The sequence below is a fragment of the Sinocyclocheilus rhinocerous genome, unplaced genomic scaffold (assembly GCF_001515625.1).
Source record: "Sinocyclocheilus rhinocerous isolate Xijiao unplaced genomic scaffold, SAMN03320098_v1.1 scaffold529, whole genome shotgun sequence".
Taxonomy (NCBI): Eukaryota; Metazoa; Chordata; class Actinopteri; order Cypriniformes; family Cyprinidae; genus Sinocyclocheilus; species Sinocyclocheilus rhinocerous.
Window position 1 is genome coordinate 326,313 of NW_015635521.1, and position 22,326 is coordinate 348,638.

Below are 22,326 nucleotides of genomic sequence, written 5' to 3' on the forward strand. Positions count from 1 at the left end.
GTTCCTGTTTGTCCTTATTTGGTCCTTCCAGTTCCTTTTCCCAATATTAGTAATCACCTGTTCCTTGTTATTAGTTATTCTTATCACCTGTCTGCCCCTCGTTATCTGCCCTATTGAGTTTGAGCCCGTTCTGTTCTCCCTTGTCTGGAATTGTTCATGTCAACCTTGCTACGTGTGTTTTTCTGTTTCCTTTTGATTATTACATTTAGTAAAATTCTCCTCGCTCCTTTGCTCCGCGCTCCTACACAGCAGCAGTTCCGTGACACACTGGGTGTGTATTATTATTTTTTTTTTTTACAGTTCACATTGTAGAGCCTCAAGACGTTAACTTTCACATTACAATCTGTTTTTGAATTAAAATTTCATGCTTGATTTGTATTATTTTTATTATTATTATTTTTGTGCTGTATAAATATGTATCCAGGAAAAAATCAATGTATAAAGTATGCATCACGGAAAAAAATATTAATAAACTTCAATACATTATGATCACAGAATTAGGGATCTTGTGTATTTGTGCAGCTGTGCATCTGTAAAGTTCTCAATTATAAACTTAAATTATGCTCTTGAACATCTGAAAAACATTTACTATTTTAAAGGCCCCATAAAATGTTTGACATTTTTAAAAAGCCATCATTTCTTACTTGCTATTACTAGTCCAAAGAAGGTAAATATTTCAGGGGCAGTGGTAGACAGAAATGTAAATTTAAAGCTCCTTAATACAAGAGGCATCATAGTCTGATTTCCCAAGAAAAAAAAAAAAAGTTATTTTTACATGCATGTATCTGCTAAAGGTTAACTTGTCAACTTGTACTAGTAGTATACTATTGAAGCTAACAAATATGAACTAAAAACAAATACAATTGGGATTTCTTGTGGAAGTTGTATTTGAAAAGTGTGCATCTTAGGCATCAGGCAACTGTTGAAAAGTAAACTAATACATCAAAACATGCTAAAATAATCATGCCCAAAATCATGCCCAAAGGTAAAAAATAATCAAATATTAATAGCAATTCACAGACTAATAGATTTGACAGTTTAACAGTTTTTGACAGTTTAAATTAGGGCCTGTTAGTAAAGAAATCCTAATAACTTGACAAGGTTGCATCATGTAAAAACAATCAAGTGATCTGACCTTCAAAGGAAGCACTTCTTTATTGATAGAGAAGAAGGCAGCCATTGCTTTGGTCCAGGAGCAAAGCCCTGCAACATTGCCGCACACCCTCTTGGCTGTTTCTATGTTATAGTCTGCCATGTCAAAGTATGGAGAGAGGAGTTCCACCACCTCCTCATTGATGGTGTCTTTGGGGAATTGCTGGAGGACAAAACAAAAGATGGCGTAAAACAATATTGATGTACAGTATATGGAACATATTTGAAACTATGCTCTTGAAAATGGCAATATTATTTGATATTTGTAGCTCAGCCTTCTGTAAAGTCTGTAAACAGACAGTTTTTAAATATATCAGTATTTATATCTATCTATCTATCTATCTATCTATCCATCTATCCATCTATCCATCCATCCATCCTGTTAATAGGCATAAGGGGGAAAAAATCCTGTTTTCAATAATGCAATACTGGTATCAATATTGCTACTACTAATGGTACTGCTGGTAATACAGCTAAACTAACCCCTAGGGGTTACAACTATATTTTAATTGCCCACCACTAATTAACAAATAATACACGCCTATGCATATCAACAACACAGTGTTCAGATTCGTCCATTCAGTCACAGTGGAGTAATAAACAAAACACAATTGATTTGATTAATCCTGAACACTAAAATACATGGTTACAGTTTCAACAACACAGGTGTCACAGTGTTTTAGTTGTAAAAACATTTTTTTTAAGTTTTGCAATGGGCTGACACTGAAGATTGAAGCAGTTAGTACTTTATTTAAACTGCACAGAAAATCACTATTACTTTTTCACATGATATGAGGACATTAAATAGAATTCAGAACAGAGAAAAGGCCCTGTTTAATTGTGTGGGTGACGGAGAATGGGAAATTAGCTATTTATAAAATTAGTTAGTTTTGAAAACTAAAATATCACTGTTTTGGGGTAAGAAACCTTTACTTTATACGACAAGGGAAAAATGCAAAGAATGGTCTAGTTATCTAATATTAAGGGCTTGTACCTGTAGACTGCCCAGGAAGTTGCCAGCAGTCATGAGTTTGAGTGACTCTTGCCAGGAGGGCATGGTGCAGTTTTTCTCAGGATCAATTTTCACCGTGTTCACTCTCCTCTGGAAGAGCAATGACACACAGTCCATAATACGCATGATGAGGTGGGGTGGTCTGCCCAGTGTTCGCACCGTGGCAATATCTGATGGCTTTATGGTCTGTTTACAGATAAATAGGGAGAGAAATAGAGAAAGAAACAGAGTGACAGTGAATTAGACATCTTGTTAACATTCTGACATACCAACTAGTTACTTTGTGAATAAATTATTCATCCGAGTGGCAGCTGTTATGGCTCATGGTTGACAAAATTTAGCACACATACTGTAAGCTTAATGAGTAATACATGATGGATTTATCTTATCTCTTCTGAATAAAGTAGAAAGATGTATAAAGTGTGGAGTGGAGTGTCAAATTGCAGAGCTTGTGCAAACATATCCATATTGCTATAATCAGTTGCTTTCTTAACTGCTGTTTTCTCACTTATGTCATTTTTGTTGTGTGTTTATTTTGTTATTGAGAGGAAAATGTGACGCATATATTTACATATTCATCTAAACACTGTTCACTAATAGTAAACTGATGATGAGGTATTTCTAACTTCTTTTCACCCCTAAACGAAGAATGGAAAAGAACTTTGCTGTGAGCATATCAGCGCCTTCAAAGGGCTTTTGTTCATTTTGTTTTTAGATCAGAATGTAAATATGTTTCTTTCAATTAGAATTACAACTTAAATTTCTACTTTAAAGCAGCTCTCCAGTGTGTTCAAGTTCTCATCTCTGACCTCAATGGATTGAATAGAAGAAATTAACCAGAGAAGATTTCCAGATCCTCTTCAGATTCTGTCACTCCCTCTAGCACATTAGTTTGGAAGTAATTGCGTGGTGTTGGCACATTCCTTGCTAGAACTGAGTTAAGTATGAGCAACCATCAGCCAATAAGGGCTACATAGCATAGAGTTAGTATGCTATTTGCAACCCACTCTCTCAGTCGCCACCTCCAGTCCTTAGACTGGGGCCAGTAGCTAGACAAGAAAATATCAGCTCACTTTCTTAAGGGACCTGCTTATACAAGCAGCACACTCCCTTGGTAGGTCGGCGGTAAATGTTTTTCAGTTCCCTGTGTTAAGGTGATGATCGGGAAAAACAGTGGACAGAGAAGAAAGCGGCTTTGATCGCCTTTAGCATCCCACATTCTCTGTTGCCCCCTCCAGTTTCTTTAGCTCGGAGGTGATGGTGTAGATAAGGTACATCGGCACACTTTCCTAGTGGACCATGAGGAAAGGGTAATTACAGAGCATGAGATTTAGTAGCCAGAGGTGCTCCACTCTTTTGTCTGCTGCCTTTCCAGGCTGGATCTTCTTAAAGTACTTTTGCTATTTTCCTCTAAGGACGACTGAGGGTCAGAGTGGGCAGGAGGGATTCCTCCTTGGAAGATTACCTACAGATTTATACCTACAGTCTTAGGATCAGTCTGGGTGCAGGAACGCCTCTACTCTGCACTCTAAAAAATATTGGGTTATTGTTTTATTAACCCAAAATGATGGTTTCAGCCTGTTGGGTCATTTTATTGGGTTGTTTTTAATATTTTTAAGCAGGTGCTGGGTAGTTTTTCTGCACTCTAAAAAATGCTGGGTTATTTTTTTTTTAATTCAAATACTGGGTTCAGCTTGTCGGGTCATTTTATTATTATTATTTTTTTTTACCCAGCTGCTGGATAGTTTTTCTGTAACTAAGCTGCTGCGTAATTTTTAATGCTGGGTTATTTTTTTTTACCATCTGCTGAGTTACAGTCAGATTGTGAGCTTTTAACGCAAAAAGCTCGCAATCTGACTGTAACTCAGCAGCTGGGTTATTTCGTCAAAGACTTCCTCTCTACAGGAGCGAGCGGTTCTCAGTGCCACTGCCACCGATTTGGTGCACTCCCTCAATGAGATAAGGGGGTTCAATGAGGGTTTGTATACATTTTATTTCATTTGTAAAGTCTTTACTGAGCTGTAAATTATATTATTTTATGCAATGCAACACAAGAATGAGATGTCAGTCAGCTAAATGCATCAGCAGCGGTCGTTTTGCATGATGAAAACGTCTTTTGACTTGCTTAACATAAACTGATTTTATTCATTATAATACTGAATTAAATTTAATTTGGTGTTTAAATTTGTTTTCTAATCTCAGTACTTTTTGTTCATGGGCAAGTTATGGAGTCAGTCACGGCATCTTTCAGCTACAAGTGAAACGCGAGGCGGTGGTCTGAAGTTCGCAGTTCCCCCCGCGAATGCTTGTTAAATGAGTTTAAATGTTGTCAGCTATGCTGTATTCACCCCAATACATTCAATGTGTCTTATATTTTGTCCATGAGTGTTCTTGCTTAATAATAAATGTTTATCCTTTAAATATTCTGTTGCCTCTAGTAATTCTATGTGTGATTTTTAATTTCCAGCCCATTTTAAGCCAGCAACATAATAATTTTTAAACAATAGTTGACTTAAATAAAGCAACCAGCATGTTGGGTAAAAACATTTAACCCAACCAGCTGGGTCAAAATAACGCAGCATGTGTTTTGTCCAATATTTACCAAAGTGCTGGGTTGCCAAATAACCCAAGTTGGGTTTTTATACCCCAGCCTTTTTTTAGAGTGTAGGTAAGTATTAAAGAGCATTGAACTGCATAATTTATTCAGTATAGCATAGTGGCTATTAATGTTCCTGTAATGTCAACATCATGACAAAATGTTGAGTTCCCTCAAAAGGGAACATCTCAGGATGATGTATATAACCCAGTTTCCTGACAAGGGAACAAGATGCTGCACTGCATTGCAACACTTCAGGCATGCTTGCGCATCCTCCTTTAGACAATTCAAAGCCAATTATGTTTTATGTGGATGCCCTTTTATAGTATGCCGGTGCACCCAATCATAAGACTGCCATAGCCAATCTGGATTTTCGTGTATCCACATGTGCTTCAGACACCAGTTACACTAAAGGTATTCCCACAGTGTCAACACCATGTTGCAGCATTTCGTTCCTTTCTCATGGAATGCATAACTGTGATACAAACTTTGTCTTGGCCTGATTTTATTTGAAATTACATCACACAAGTTCTTCGATTTCACTTTGAGTACACTTAGGGCTTTAAAAGCTTTGGGAAACTCACTGAAAACAACGTAGGGCCTCTGTAAATTATTCAAAATGTATAAAATATCTGATTAGAATATTATGCCAAATAAGTAAAGTATATTTTAACATATTACATATATAAGCTACTGTATAAGCTAGAGTAATGAGCTATAAGTATGTAGCTACATTTTAGATCTGCGTCATCTAGAGCAGACATGTATGTATGACACACCTCCTTTGAAATGTGCACAGAAAAATGAAAACAGAAAAAAAAGAAAGAGTCCAAGAAATGATGGAATGCATTATGGACAGATTCATGGGAGGGACACAGTGGGCAGGTGGTGGAGGGAAAACTGGGGTATGTGTTTGGGTGGTTATGTGATTGAGTGGGTGTGTGGGGTTGGTTAGAGGTGGCTGCTGTCAGACCCCTGCTCGCTACGAGACCCCCTACAGCAACCCTGCCAACACACAGTCTATTTTTACACCCTCACAGGCAGCATGTAATTACACGGAAGCTGCAGGCACCACAATGCCCCATGAACATCACACTCCTTTCCTTCTCTCCTCTCCAATACTGCCATGTAATCGCTCCATATTGTTCCTGACCTGCAGTGCTGCCTCAGCCTCTTCCAGAGCAGGCCTTGCTGCCTCTAACTTCTCTTCAGCGATGGCCTTGTCTGCAGAGATACTGTCCACTATGGCCTGCGCTTTATCTTTGACCTTCTGAACTTCGACTTTGACATTTTCAGCAGCCTGAGCCTTCACAGTCACCTCCTTCAACACCTGAAACAAAAATGAGAAAAAAATGAAAACACTAATATCAATGTTGTAATACCTGCAGCATTTCATGCTATAATTCTGAGTCTGGGGCTGTTAATTTGTCATCCTAATGCTTCAGAGAACAGTATTGATCTTTGGTTAGCCTGTGACTGGGAGGCAGTTCTTTCACCGAATGGATACTTTCAAGCTTTATGCAGCGTGACGAATTTCATTTAGAACAGAATAGAATGTAGTAGAATGCAACATTCCATACAAACAGCATAATGAAGCCAAGTCATGATGTAACAGAAATAGCAACAGATATTTTCTTCTGTATTGTGATGTACATCAGAGTGTAACGAACTATCGGAAAAGAGAAAACTGTACAGTTGGGACTTGGTTCTATGTATCAGTTGTCGATTGGATTTCGAGCTGTGTGTATAACACTCAAAAGTGGAGGTAGATGAATGCAAGCTTGCAGAGCCATGGTTTAAGCGGACTAATTGATTGGACAAAGTCCTGCATACATCACTGTTTTCAATGGAAAGTCTAGTTATGACAATTTAATTAAACATTACAAAAACAAAACACTTTTAAAAAATGAAGCATACGCACTGAGTTGTTTACAATAAGATTTATAACATGCATTTAGAGAAACTTTTTTTTTGCTGACTATAGAGATAGCACATGCACATTAATCACAACAGCATTAATCAATGCAAGCAGTTCATCTCAAAATACATATATATCCCCATCCACATATAAAGAATTCCTTGGACCCATATTGAATATTGCTTGTAGTGTTGGCAACTGCGCATTACTGGTTTAGTCTTCTCCTGGGGACATCTGAATCTTTTACCAGGAGACAGTAACTGAAAATCACTATAGAGAACTGTCTTCTGAGCCTGTCTAATGAGAGACTACTTGTATATTAGCTGGAGAGAAGGGCAGCAATTAACACAGGTCTTCTTTAATAGATCATCAATGGCAGTTTTTTCAAGGTGAGAAATCTGTGATTGTATCAGTTCTGACAAGTTACTGCAATAATTTGTGACGCAGATCTGATTAATTTCTGTAAGACTGCCAGACACACTTAAATGCCTAGGGCCATTGATTGTTAAAAGATAAAAATAAAATCAAAGTGGGTCAACATCTTGTGCCATGACAGCCATGTTTTTAAAGAGTATTTCAAATTAAAAAGAGTTCAACTTCAACATGCTTGGAAACCCCCTGCTTTGGCGAAGCCTATTGCCTTCAGATTCAGCAGCTGGGTTGACTGATGAGATTTTTTAAAATGAATTAATCTAAATGAAAGCATCAAATTAACAGAACCTATAGAGGCCTTGAAAAGGGGGAAAAATTGGAACAAACAAACAAACAGGTTTACTGTCAAAATAACATGAGATCTTACTTTTACCAGCAATACATTTAATTTGTGATCAGATTTCCAAAAGCTATGGCCACAACCCACTGGGCATCCAGTGTCAGGATGCTGGCTTGATAGGTCCAGTTGTGTTTGTCTCTTTGTTCATTCAGGGCACATGGCTGTAGTGTTTGTGTTTTGGTGCATAGTGTTTGTGTTCTGTTGTGTTTAGCCATGTGTTTAACTGTCAGTTGTTGTCCAGCCCACTCTGTCTTGTTAGTTTATTATCATTCTTACCTGATTCTCACCTGTTACCACTCTTTTTTTTAAACTGGGTTAGATTGTGTTTTTACATTTATTCATTCATGAATAATCAATAAAAAGCTCCCGCTTGCACATCCAGTTTATTTATTTTTTATTTTTCTTCATCATCCCTCTTTCAGATTTTTATTTTTTATTTTTTTTATTTTAAGTCTTTCACCACGGTGGTTTACCTTCTGTTTCAGTTAAGTTTCGTTTTTCTCTTTTTATTTTATTCATTTTTTTTTCTCTCCAGTTTCCCCAGCTTCCTAGCTGCTGTTCCCCCCACTGCCATCTCCCTCTCTCCTTCTCCCTGCCTCACCTGCCACCATTGCCAGCTGCTCCTCTGCCTCATCAAACAGCATCGCTATCCTTCTGTGCAGACTGCTCTCCCTTTACTGGCTGCGTTGACTTGATCTTGTCTAGCCCTTGTTTCTCCATGTCAAATAAATATTATTTTACCCTGCAACTTGCATCATCCTCTCTCTGGAACCCTGACATCCAACAGTAGGAACACCTACAAACAACCAACAGTACAGCGACCTGGCATGTGAAAATTGCTGTCAGTATAAACCGTTTAAAAAGTCTGTGAAAAAACCCCCCCACATCATCTAGTGCAAATATGGGTAATTTTAGACCTGTTCTGCAGAGTTTAATTTCCATACCTAATCAAACACACCTGCATGTAATCTTCAAGCAATCCTAAAGACTTTGGTTGGATTTTTCAAGTGTGTTTGATTAGGGATGGAGCTAAAGTCTGATGGACATTGATCCTCCAGGAGCGGAGCTGCACATCCCTGATTTAGTTTAAACTGAAGCAGAGTCTATGCACTCATGCGCTGTCAATCTGAACAAACTGACCTGCACAATATGTTGGTCATAAATAACTACAGGCCTGTAGTCTGTTATTTCTTTTAAGGACACATATCCTTTCCTTCGTTTTGTCCCCAGGACACAAACATATTGGCATCTGAGTAATAAGCCTTTGTACTCCTGTCCCTGTACAACAAACCAATGAACTTCAATATTGCCTGGAAATTTCATTTTTGGGATGATGACTCAAGCACTGTGTACAGAATGAAGTGGACAGGGGAGCGGACACACTCCTGAGGGGCAATTTTGAAGTAATCAGACTGAATTGAAAGTTAACAAACACATTTACCATATCAGCCTTCTCATTGGCTATTTGAAGTTCTTTCTCCTTCACCTCCAGTTCTTTGCTGAGGGTAGCAACAGACTCAGAGGCCTCCTTGAGTTTTTGAAGGCCAGTGTTCATCCTAATGAAACAAAACACTTAGAAATTAAACTCTACACATGGTTCCAAACTCCATCATTAATTTTTACAGAAAGTCAGGGGGGGATCCACTAACAATGAATTGCGCCTGATGATAGTGCTGTTTATTTGCATGGACTAAATGAATTATGCAAATTGGGTAACAATAAAATTGCACCTACAAAGGTCCATGCACAGCGCAATTTCAGATATTGCAGTAGGCTGTGGAGGATGCAGAACATTGCTGCAATCTGGGGTGTTTTGAGGGGATTTTATTGTATTACGCCACAGCATCCAATCTACCATCTCATTTTCTTTGGTCAGTAATACTACAGTAATAATACCAGGCAAATATAGTCTGGTTTTTGCATAAAGTAATGTAGTGTATGTATGTTTCTATGTGTTCTAAACAAGTGTTTCTATGTAGTGTAATTTACATAGAAAGGTGGCATGTTTGGGCTAAAAGGATTGACAATGTCTTTATTCAAATATACAAAGCGCAGCACTATTTCAAAATGAGGATTAGCACCTGGTTATAATGAGTTGTTTTTTTTCCTGCATAAATGTAATGCACAAAAGTGGCATGACACTTTAGTGAATATTTGTTTAATTCACCCCTCAAAGTTAGGACATGATAAAAACCATTTGTTATAGATGTTATAATATATATGTTAGCGTTACGCGACGACAAGGAGCCTCTAACATCGGGCCTTGAACCAGGAACCAACATTTCTTCTACATGTCTAAGGCACGTAAGCATCGCCGCGTGACCTTGATCATGCGAAGCGGATTCCCCCTCGGGGGAAATCCCTTGGTTCTGAGCCACCACTGCAAGGGTCTCATGTACAGCAGGCCAAAAGGTATCACGTTGGACGCCGCTGCCATCAGGCCCAACAGCCTTTGAAACTCCCAAAGCGATCTCGACGCAGCTCGAGTTCCTGAAGGGGAACTACACATATTCCAATAAACTAATGAGATTTAATTCAAAGTTGGTTTGTTTTTCACACCTTTCTATCATATGGTATCAAGAGACTTGGAATACAGCTCATGAGTCATATGATTTTATGCTACCTTGGTAGCCCCTGGTTACTGTATAGCAATGCATGGCAAAGAACAGTCTGAACAGTTTCTTCAAAACACCTCCTTTTATGCTCCACAGAAGAAAGAATGTATTATGGATTTGGAATGACATGAGGCAGAATAAAGGGTTTCAGATTTTTAATTATTTAGTGAATAATTCTTTGAGGTGATCATACTCCTTGGAAATTATTTATTGAAATGAACAAATCACCTTAAATTCTCTCCAAGCCCTGTCAAGCATTTGGGGTACATTAGAATTTGGATCTTTGAAGCGTTGATAAGTATTTACTTGAGTTTATCACACTTAAAACAAGTGTTTTATTTGTAATAGACCCTCCATTGCGACACAGTTTAGATAGCATGGCAAAATGCAAGCCTGTATAGACCTTTTGTGTCAGAGAAACAAATGCACAGCCATCTTTGGAATTTTGTCTTTGAACTTTGGTTTTTGCAGTAGCTCTATAGAGCCACCGTTGAAGAGTAATAAACTGGTGAAGTGGATTTAGTTAATAAAAGTTACTGTGCATTGTAATGTTTGAAGCGAATGTCATAACAAATGTCAGACAGGGAAGATTTTAAAATGAGCAATTCATTCATAAATGTGTACAACCATACCTTAACGCTGTGGAAATACAGAAGACAAGGAGCGCAGCGCTGAAAAGGGGGGAGCTACATAAGATCTATAACTAAGCATACAGTATGGTTTAAAAATCTATAACTACTATAGATAAAGTATTTCTATGTTGTGTTTTGCCAATTTAATACTTTATTTTCTTTAAAAATAATATCATTAGCAGTAAAAAGTTGGACGTGATTTTAGTGTGCTCCTTTTACTTACAGCAGCACCCAAGCTGGCATGGAAGTGAAAAGTATTTGCAATCCCAGTATGATTTGAGAATATTCCAAGGAGTATTTTGTGGTCATCAATGGAAGTTTTTGACATGTTAACATAGCCAGTATCACAAATTTGCTCATTTGATTAGAGACCTAGAAATAGTGCAATATCTCATTTCTTTTTCAGTTTAGACCATACTGTTTCTTAGTTCTAAATATTCAGAAAAACTAAAACAGTTATTTCCAGGTTTTATGCTGGAGTCTGTCTCATCATGTCCTCTAAAGACTCATCTTGCGGTTCTGCTCTCTTTTCAGAATCTTGGATAATCATTTGCAATAAACTCCTCTGTCTTCCAGATCGACACACCAGTCTCACCTCATCAGTTTCCCAACTAAACCCTGAGATCCTCAGCATAACTGAGAGCTTGTGTGTTTCATTAATATTCTTGAGCAGGGCCATCTCTCCCCAGGTCCTCGAGTGCTCTTCTCCTGTGCAGTCAATTCTCTTTATGTACTTAACAGCATGATTAATGAAATAACAACCTTCACCAAACCCTTCTGACCAAAAACAAGACTTTATGACGGTTTAAATGATAGCGAATTATTCTCAAACCCCTTTATTTATTCAGGGATGGTGAGAAAGACACATTGGAACATAGTGTTAATTAAACACATTTAGTCATTTGTAAAGCTTTTTATTCTTCCTGGTACTTCTGGTACTGGTAATTCTCTGACTGTCTTCCCTGTGGCTTCCTACTCTTTCTCTCTTCTTCTTTCTTGAAGGCCCACGTGGAATCTTTTCACACAGATCTCTGCAGATTGTTCTGCTGATTTCCACAGAATTTGTCTTTAATAACATATACCCTTTGAGTTTTTGTTTATTAAATATTATGCAAATTTGACAGTTTTTTTCCCTACCATAATAACAATACAATAATAATGTTAATCAGATCTTAACCATGTTTTAATCCATTCCACATATATATCCCCAAAATCAGCACAAACAACACCCTCTCAAACCCGTAATAATTCACACAAGCTGGCAAAATTGTAACATTTAGCAGGACATCAACCACACAAAAATGTATGACTTTTATAGTTTTTTCCCCTATTAATATTATGGTTTCAATTTTAGTGATTTTCCTTTTATTTTAAAGGAAAATCACTAAAAGGGCTTTATCTTCCTAGTTAAAAAAAAACAAAAAACAAAAAACCAAGGCTCCCTAATTGAAGGATTTTTTTTTTGTGCTGACGAAATAAGTCACAATGAGCAAAATTTCAAAAATGAGTTATTTCTATTTTCACATTCTCCATTAAAAGACCTTAACAATTATATGATTTGTTGGAATCGGATGAAAAAATGACTGAGCTACATCCGTTTGAAGTCGATTGTCAGACTTTGTTCCGTGTTTTGTGTGTCTTGCTCCCCATGTGCCTTCCTACGCCCATATTTGGTTAGTTTCCTGTTCCTGTCTTGATTAGGTTTATTGATCCCAGGTGTGTCTCGTCCTCTCCTCCTCCTGTCATGTGTATAAATAGTGTTCCCTGTGTGTGCTCCAGCGTCCGGTATTGTATGTGAATGTTTATGTCTACATGTATAGCGTGAGTGTTCCTTTGTGTTAATTAAACCCAGTTGGATTGATGTACTCCTCGTCGCTCTCCATTCCTTGCTCCTGACTCCGCTCAGCAGTAAACCCGTGACAGAATACCGTTCACTCCTATGGACTGTTCTGGACTCTCTCTACGGAATTCTCCTAGAAAGACTTACCCTCTGTTCCTCCCGCGATCCTCCAACGACTCCTTGGAATCTGTTCCACGATCTCCACGAAACCGGCATATGTTACACCCCATCAGAACTCAGATAAGAACCCTGGAATCATTCACTGTGTTGACACTCACCAGCCTTTACCTCACCCGTTCCATTCTTATGCTTAACCAGTCAATAAACCATCCTGTTTTGCACTTACCTGTTGTGTTTGGCCTTGCTTTGTGACTTCGATAGAGTCAGCAAACTCAATTTTGAGAAAAATCGAGTTAAAGTTGCATCTTTTCCTCCAGTCCTTTTCTTACTATATTAATAACAACAATATAGCAATTTTTATTTTATCTTTGTTATTATAAATAAGAACAGATGCACAAAAAAAACTGTAAAATATAAAAAAGCAAATACTGCATTACCGTTTTCATTTTATATCTAAACCAAAGAATTCAAGTAAGAAAAACAAATAATCAAATGTAAAAATCCCTTTAGTGTGTTCATTACAAATAAATTGATAATTAAAACTACAAAAGCAGTTCAATCTAGAGCAGCAAGTGACTCTTTTCTTTTATTGTTAGATTAACATTAATGAAACAGACGACCTATATATTACGACCTACTCTAATGCACGGATCTAATATGTTACACATCAGATGTTTTTCTCCAACAGTTCCCAAACATTCACTTAAGACAAAACAGTTTATGTTTGCGTGAATAGCCTACTTAAATACTGTAATTCTGTGTATATGTGTATATTTATCTGGATCGCGTGCTGTGGGAAGAGTTTTTATGCGGGCGCTTCTGATGAGAGTCATCACGAGAAGTGAGCGGCGAAAAGGTACTACTCTGAGAAAACATACAAATAAAGATAATTTTAGATGTTTAATTACTATTTGGAGCATTGGGATCACTGGACGAGGGCTTAATTAACTTATTTTTGTGAAAATATCTATCTATCTATCTATCTATTCATGTATACCATCCATCCATCCATCCATCAATCAGTCATTATTATGGTAATTATTTATTTTAGAGTCTCTTAACTAGTTGCTTATTAGTATGCATATTACTAGAATATTAGCCATTTATTAGTAGCAATTAAGCACATATTAATGCCTTATTCTACATGACATTATTCTACAGCCCTAATCCTACCCAATACCTAAATTTAACAACTACCTTACTAACTATTAATAAGCAGCAAATTAGGAATTTGTTGAGGGAAAAGTCGTAGTTAAAGGGTTAGTTCACCCCAAAATGAAAATTCTGTCATTAATTACTCACCCTCTTGTCGTTCCAAACCTGTAAAACCTTCGTTCATCTTCGGAACACAAATTAAGATATTTTTGATGAAATGTGAGAGCTCTCTGACCCTGCATAGACAGCAACTGCAATGTTCCCAGACAGAAACGTAGTAAGGACATCGGTAAAACAGTCCATGTGACATCAGTGGCTCAACTTCAGTTTTGCAAAGCTACGAGAATACTTTTTGAGCGCAAAGAAAACAAAAATAACATAATTTATTCAGCATATCATGTAGTGAATTCTATTAAAACACTGAATCAGTTGACAGCCCTAGGAAAACACATTGTAGGCTCAGGAGAGCTGCTACTTTTGCTCCCTTTTAGACTCACTTATACACACTCATGTATATTCACATACAAACACATGTATTCACCACACTTTATAACACATATTTTCACAAACAAACACCCAAACAGTTTAAGTAGCTTAGGCTGTTAGATTAGGATCCGTATTGAACCCAACAATGGCACTATTTCAGTGCAGCGTCAATGTATGTTAAACAGTAGGGGTGGTTTAAAGTGTCCTGGGGCTGTACGTTCATATTCAGGGAAAACATGAATCATCACGTTACTGAGTCTTCAGTTTTACTGGCCCCTGCTGATGTTGTATCTGCCGCAGATAATAACTGTCCTAAACAACCCATACTTTTAAACCAGCTCCTACACTCAATCACCACAGCAAACAGAACATTACAGGAACACCATGATGGGAAAAACGTAATTGAAAATGGAAAATATAATTTTTCATTTTTCCAGAACGTCTGCCCACATTATTGTACCTGTTTCTTTGTATCATCTTGCTATGTTCTTTTTCTAGCAAAGTAAATTGCTTGTGAATGATTATGGGTTTCACCAAACAAAGAAAAATAACAAGACAGCATGGATTTTATTTTGACTGCTGTTGCTTTTTTGTCCAAAATAAGTTAATTATAAACATTCAGCACACACATGCTGAGTTGAGAGCTCAGTTTACTGTAAGCCACTGTTTTTATTATTACCCACAATCCCTTCTGTCATAGTAGTCAGAACTGATTCAGCATAATCTTTTATGACTTTGGTGTACCTCAAGGTTCAGTACTGAGTGATCTCTTGTTTTCTTGGACACATTGCTCTGTGAAGAGAACAGTGTTTAGCAAGTCTATTTTAAATGTGTCTTCTTGTTTGTCACTTTGAATGATGCTTATATGATCAGTTGCATTTTTGTTTCATTGTTATTCTTCTCTCATATTTTATATCTCTTAGAGTTGTAAATATGTACCTCTTGGGGTTCTCTTGAATCAGGCTTTTTCTCATAAAAGAAATATTGTGCTTTTTGCATACTAATGGGCCAATTTGAAATCAACATACACTGCAGGGTACCTGAAAAGTGTTTGTGAGAGGGAGAGCAAGCTTTTCTTCTCAGTATTTTCTTTTATATAATTCCTCAAATGTTATGCTTATCCAGGAATAAGACACACATTCAATAAGCTGTTTTTTGTTGTTGTTGTGTATAGGCAACATACCGGCCATTGCTTAAGCAGGTGCTAGAGGAGATCTTCCACCCAGACAGACGTGAATGCCCTGATGTAGAGCATATGTCGGGGGGACTCACTGACCTTCTCAAGACTGGCTTCAGCATGTTCATGAAGGTAACTCACACTCACCTCCTTTTTAAGCAAATATCCACATATTCTCAAGCAAATACAATCTGGAGTCACACAGTGACACAGTTCATCTCATCTAGTAAGTTTTATTAACAGTTCCGTGTTGCTGGGTGTATGTTGCTAAAGGATGGGTTAATTTGAGTTCCAAGAAATCCCTTATATGGACAAAAGCATTCAACTATATACGTTTTGACTAATGACACACGAAGACAATAAACACACAATTGCGACAATCAGATCACAATCAGAAGTTATTTTAAACACCCAGTTGACGTTATATAGTGAGTTTGGAACAAAAACATCGTATTAATCTCATAAATTGTTGTGTTTTCATGCTATGCTAAGCTAACTAGCTCTACGAAGGGCATTTGATAGAAAGGCAAAGAAGGTGAAGTGAGAAGTTTGATCAAAGAAATGTGGGGTTAAAACAGGGTGAATAGAAAGTTATTATATATAATACAATAAGACAAAAGAATCATAATCACCATAAGACATCCCAGTTGGTGAGGTGTGACTGTGTGCAGGGAGAGACAGAACATGAATGGGCAGGTTGACTGAATGGATGCTTAGAAAATCTTAGAAAATGTGAATAAACATCAGTTAGCATTTTGGAGTTTCCTCTAAATAAACTCACATTGCACAGTCTTAAATATATTTCATAAAACCTAGAGATTTAGAGATATCATCCTCAGATTTGAAATGGAACATGCTCAGACTTTTAACTTCAGCTGCATTTGGTTTCTAGACTGCAACAAGGCCAATTTCATGGTAATGATTTATAAACACTTGAAAAGACATGTAAGCCTTTATAACTATTTCTCTTCATGATTCTGATTTGATGACAGCAAAATACCAAGTGTATACTATTAAATTAGACAATTATGGCAACTATGCTTGTAGTCCAAAGTCTTCATGAACTGTATCTATTTTAGTATATTTTACCATTTCTTTGGTTAGGTTTCAAAAGGGGGGCGCACATTAACAGGATATCTTAAAGGGTTAGTTCATCGGTAAAAGGACATCGGTAAAACTGTCCATGTGACATCAGTGGCTCAACTTCAGTTTTGCAAAGCTACGAGAATACTTTTTGAGCGCAAAGAAAACAAAAATAACATAATTTATTTAACAATTCTTCTCCCCCGAGTTACGTCTTCCGCCATTTTGGAGAGTACCCAAGAGCGTAATTGACGTAATCAGCGTTGCTTACGTTCGGGGGAGAAAGCGTGTGCATGAACGTAATCTGCGTTGTTTACGCTTAGGGGAAAGCGTGCATATGTGTTGTGATACTCTCTAAAATGGCGGAAGACGTAACTCGGGTGAGCTCTCACATTTCATCAAAAATATTTTAATTTGTGTTCCGAAGAAAAACGAAGGTCTTACTGGTTTGGAACGACATGAGGGTGAGTAATTAATGACAGAATTTTCATTTTTGGGTGAACTATCCCTTTAATAGTGAATAAGTGTTCCCTATTCTAAAGTGTTACCATTGTTATTATTATTATTATTATTATCGTAACACTTTAATATAAGGACCAATTCTCATTATTAACTAGCTGCTTATTAGCATGTCTATTATTAACATATTGGCTGTTTATTAGTACTTATACAGCACATATTCTGCATGACCATATTCTACATCCCTAATCCTACCCAATACCTAAACTTAACAACTACCATACTAACTATTAATAAGCAGCAAATTGAGTTTTTTGCGGCAAAAGTCGTAGTTAATTATTTGTTAATGGTGAGAATTGGACCTTAAAATAAAGTGTGACCATTATTATTATTATTATTATTTAAGATTAAGCTTAGTCAGGACAAGAGCCACAACAATATTATATATCTTGGAATATTTTACACATGTGCCCTGTTTCTTTCAATAAATGTAATTCTAAATAAACAGTTTGTCTATCCAACTTATCCCTCTTTCCACCTTCAGCTCTGCAGAAGTGTAGTGTTCTCCCCTGAGGTGCGGTCATGCTAATGCAACACCTCCTCAATGCTGCTCTGTTAGTTTCAGTGTGATGGATGAAATCCACAACAAGTGAGTGCAGCCAATGCTCTCTGGCAGGTGTCACATTCCAGGATGCAGAGCTGACATTTTTTTCGCCTCTTTGACAAACCCATCTGTCTCTCTAATATGAAGCAATGCATCTCGTGACTCGCAGATGCCATTTATTTGTGTGTCATTACCACACAGAATGAGCTCTGTAATTTGTCAGAGGGCAGGGTGACACACTCTCTTTGTTTATTTTCATTATGGCGCCTCAGGAAATTTGACTTATTTGTAGTGAAATAAAGGTTGAGTTATTAGGGGGACATACGTTGTAACCTTGGGAACACATGTAGCTTGGCTATTTTAGTGTGTGTTCTAAAAACATTATGAAACGGCTCAGAATGGATGCTGTGGGGCTTGTGGGGAAGGATGCTTCTATAAGCATGGTGTCAGAATGGCTGTCTGACCTCTCCTGATGAAAGGACGTTGTTCATGTACTCCAGGAAGGATTCATCCTTGATCTCGTTGTCAGTGAAAATAAAGCTGATGCCTTTGCCCTGTTGTCCGGCAGTCCTGTACAATCCCTTCAGGTCCTCCATCAGGTTGAGGGTGTTGTAGGAACTAAAAACACAGCATGCAAAACAGTAGGCTTTATTCCTCTGGAAGGGTTTCCCAAACTGGGGTTGATAAAAAGCTATTAATTCATTCATTAAAAATAATATTAAAACTAAAATAAATAATTTTAAAAGAAAAACTAAATAAAACATTTACTAAAAATATATATTTTATTTGTTTACATGTCATGTGACCAGTAAACAAACAAATAAATAAAACATCAAATAATCATGAACATGTAAATGTGTTGTTAAATTATTAAAATATTTACTTAAAATCACAGTGTGTATACAAGTAAATATGACAAAACAGTAATACAGTATGTGTAGTTTTTTAAAAAATATGAATTTATCTTATAATTAAATGTATGTTTTTTTTTGTGTGAATTGAAACTATTATGAACTTATGATTATGAAATCATTTATCCTTTAATATTGCTATGAAACATAGCTCATGCTCAATTTTAGATTCAATTGCACACTTTTCTTCTTGGCCTACTTCCTGGCCTATAGCTGTGTTCCTTTTTCTGAACATATGAAACAAATCGAAATTCTGTATTTTATGCATTAATACGATTATCATCACAATTACTACATTACAGCGGGAGATCACTTCCTGTTCCTGTCTGCCGTGCTGCTGAGTGCGTTTGTATCTCCGTGTAGCTTTGTTTATCTGTTGAAATCTCTCTTACTATCACTCTCTGTTGTTTAAATCGCTAAAGTATAATTTAATTCTCACCATATTTCTGATTTGATCACCAAACGAATTTGACATCATCCGCCTTTAATCTTTTAATCTGAACTGCGAGCGCTGCACGTTAGCATTCCGTTACCCTATTAGCTTGTCAATCGCATCTCCATTCGCGTTTCCTACCGCTTCTTTTTCTCTCTGTCTCGCTCTGTTTCTTTTCTCTCGTTCCGTTTTTTAACGAGTCCATCAACAACTGTGGTGAGTCGGAATTATTCTACAATCACGGTGAGTAATGGCTTCTCCTTGCATTGTCACCTGCACCGCATGCCACATGTATAGTTTATTTCTCGCTGTCGGTGACCAGGGACTCACATGTGATAAATGCAGGGAAATAGTTAGGCTGACAGAGAAGGTTTTAGAATTAGAGACACGCATCCAAACTTTAACTGAAGACAGTAAGAATGTGAGGGCTGTAGGGCTTTGGATGCGATTAGTTCAGCGAATCATGTACATTGTTCGGTTCCGGTTCTAGAGCACGTGCAGCAGGTCGACTGGGTGACTGTGAGGCGGCATAGTCACGGGTCAAAACACCGCTCTTCCGTTCCGATCAAAACATCAAACAGGTTCTCCCCACTCAGTGACGCACCCACTGAGAAACCTGATGAAAGTGCTCTAGATGTCAGACACTGTAATATGCTCTGGTCCCCTCCCTGCTTACCGTGGTGACGAGATACATAGCAGACTGGCGTCACTCAATGGCTGGATGTCTAAGTGGTGTCCGCAGAATAACATAGGTTTCATAGACAATTGGACGAGGTTTTGGGGCAGACCTGACCTTTTGAAAAGAGATGGTTTTCATCCCTCCAGGGTTGGTGCCGCTCTTCTCTCTAGAAATATGGCACATAGTCTTAGAGTTTGTACTTGACTAACTGGGGCCCAGGTCAGGAAGCAGACAGACTGGCTAAACCGACCGTCTGCTAGCCGCCTCACGTCAGAGAAATCAGTTAATTCTCAGCACATAGACTCTTTCACCTAGATATCACACTATAGAGACTGTGTCTGTTCCCCGAACTAGAAAATACAAAAAAACGTCCAAACCAATTTAAGACTAACAATTTAATTGATGTTCAACAAATAAAAAACAGATATAATACAGAAAAACAAATGATAAAACTTGGCTTATTGAATATAAGATCCCTTTCTACGAAAGCACTTTTTGAAAATGATCACTGATCATAAACTAGATGTGCTTTGTTTGACAGAAACCTGGCTAAAACCAGATGATTACATTACTTTAAACAAGTGTACTCCCCAAGATTACTGTTATAAACATGAGCCGCATCTAAAAGGTAAAGGGGGAGGTGTTGCTACAGTTTATAGCAATATCTTCAGTATTTCTAAGAGGTCAGGTTTCAAGTATAATTCGTTTGAAGTAATGGTGCTTCATATAACGTTATCCAGAGAAACAAGTGTTAGTGATAAATCCCCTGTGATGTTTGTGCTGGCTACTGTATACAGGCCACCAGGGCACCATACAGACTTTATTAAAGAATGTGCTGATTTTATATCCGAGTTAGTGCTGGCTGCAGATAAAGTTTTAATTGTTGGTGATTTTAATATCCATGTTGATAATGAAAAAGATGCATTGGGATCAGCATTCATAGACATTCTGAACTCTATTGGGGTTAGACAACACGTCTCAGGACCTACTCATTCTCGAAATCATACTCTAGATTTAATACTGTCACAAGTAATTTATGTAGATGGTGTTGAAATTATGCAGCCAAGCGATGATATCTCAGATCATTAGTTAGTCTTGTGCAAACTTCATATAGCTGCGGAATGCATAGTCGATATAAAAAACTGGATGACTAGTAATTTCTTACTGCTAAATTCTGAAAAAAAAAAAATAAATAAAGGTGTTAATTATCGGACCAAAAACCTCTGCATGTAATGACCTAGAACACTGTCTAATACTTGATGGCTGCTCTGTAAATTCTTCATCATCAGTTAGGAACCTAGGCATTTGATAGAAATCATTCCTTTGAAAAACATGTTTCTAGCATTTGTAAAACCGCATTTTTCCATCTTAAAAATATATCTAAATTACGACCTTTGCTCTCAATGTCAAATGCAGAAACGTTAATTCATGCGTTCATGACCTCAATGTTAGATTATTGTAATGCTTTATTGGGTAGTTGCTCTGCAAGATTAATAAACAAACTCCAGCTGGTTAAAAATGCAGCAGCTAGAGTTCTTAGTAGAACCAGGAAGTACGACCATATTAGCCCAGTTCTGTCAACACTGCACTGGCTCCCCATTAAACATAGTATACATTTTAAAATCTTGCTAATTACTTATAAAGCTCTGAATTGTTTAGCTCCTCAGTACTTGAGTGAGCTCTTAATGCATTATAGTCCTTCACGTCCGCTACGATCTCAAAACTCTGGCTATAATATAATACTAGCTATAATGATAATACCTAGAATATCAAAATCAACTACAGGCGGCAGATCCTTTTCCTATTTAGCGCTCAAACTCTGGAACAATCTACCTAACATTGTTCGGGAGGCAAACACACTCTGTCAGTTTAAATCTAGATTAAAGACCCATCTCTTTAACCTGGCTTACACATAATACACTATCGCATTTCTATAATTCAAATCCGTTAAAGGATTGTTAGGCTGCATTAATTAGGTCAACCGGAACTGGGAACACTTCCCATAACACCCGATGTACTTGTTACATCGTTAGAAGAATGGCATCTACGCTAATATTAGTCTGTTTTATTCTTATTCCGAGGTCACCGTAGCCACTCAGATCCAGTCCTTATACAGTTCAGATGGTGGATCAGCACCTAGAGACGACCTCGACTGCCCTGAAATGTCAGCGGAGACCAGGACAACTAGATGTGCCCCAGAGACTGATCTGTAAGGATGACCCCAGAAACTTGAAGGGAAGATCAAATGACAAATGGCTTGAAAGCAACATAAAAAAGAAGCATGGTGGTTGAGGAGAGACCCCCCCACATGATTGTAAAGTGCTCTGGGTGTATAGCAATACACAAGAAAGCGCTATATAAATGCATCATTCAATCATAAAAAATGCTGTCAATGCCCTTAAGAAGGCCCTTTTAACTCCTGCAAGCTTTTTTTTTAGCAAGTGTTTTGTGTATAGCGAGAAAGTGAACAAAACTGACATGTTGCCTTTTTACAACACTGTACTAAACAAAGAGGGTATTGGGTGCAAAAAGACTGCCTGAATGCAGAGAATTGTGAGCAGCTTGTGTTTTGAAGACATCAATGTGAAATCTGTCTGTTTTCTCTGGGGACTCTCACATCCAGTCTGAGATCAACACCAGATTTATTCATATCATTCTCAAATATAAGTGGCAATGAAAAAC

At 37.5% G+C, this 22,326-nt stretch overlaps 1 protein-coding gene across 1 annotated transcript in view; it reads right to left on the reverse strand.

Annotated features, from left to right (window-relative positions):
- The window catches only part of LOC107746973 (dynein heavy chain 5, axonemal-like), a 146,700-nt gene that overhangs the window by 59,528 nt on the left and 64,846 nt on the right, over positions 1-22,326 (reverse strand). The window contains 6 exon segments of the mRNA XM_016561340.1: positions 1,136-1,315; positions 2,147-2,350; positions 5,914-6,090; positions 8,892-9,006; positions 16,108-16,136; positions 18,086-18,239. Coding sequence (XP_016416826.1) covers positions 1,136-1,315; positions 2,147-2,350; positions 5,914-6,090; positions 8,892-9,006; positions 16,108-16,136; positions 18,086-18,239 — 859 coding nt within the window.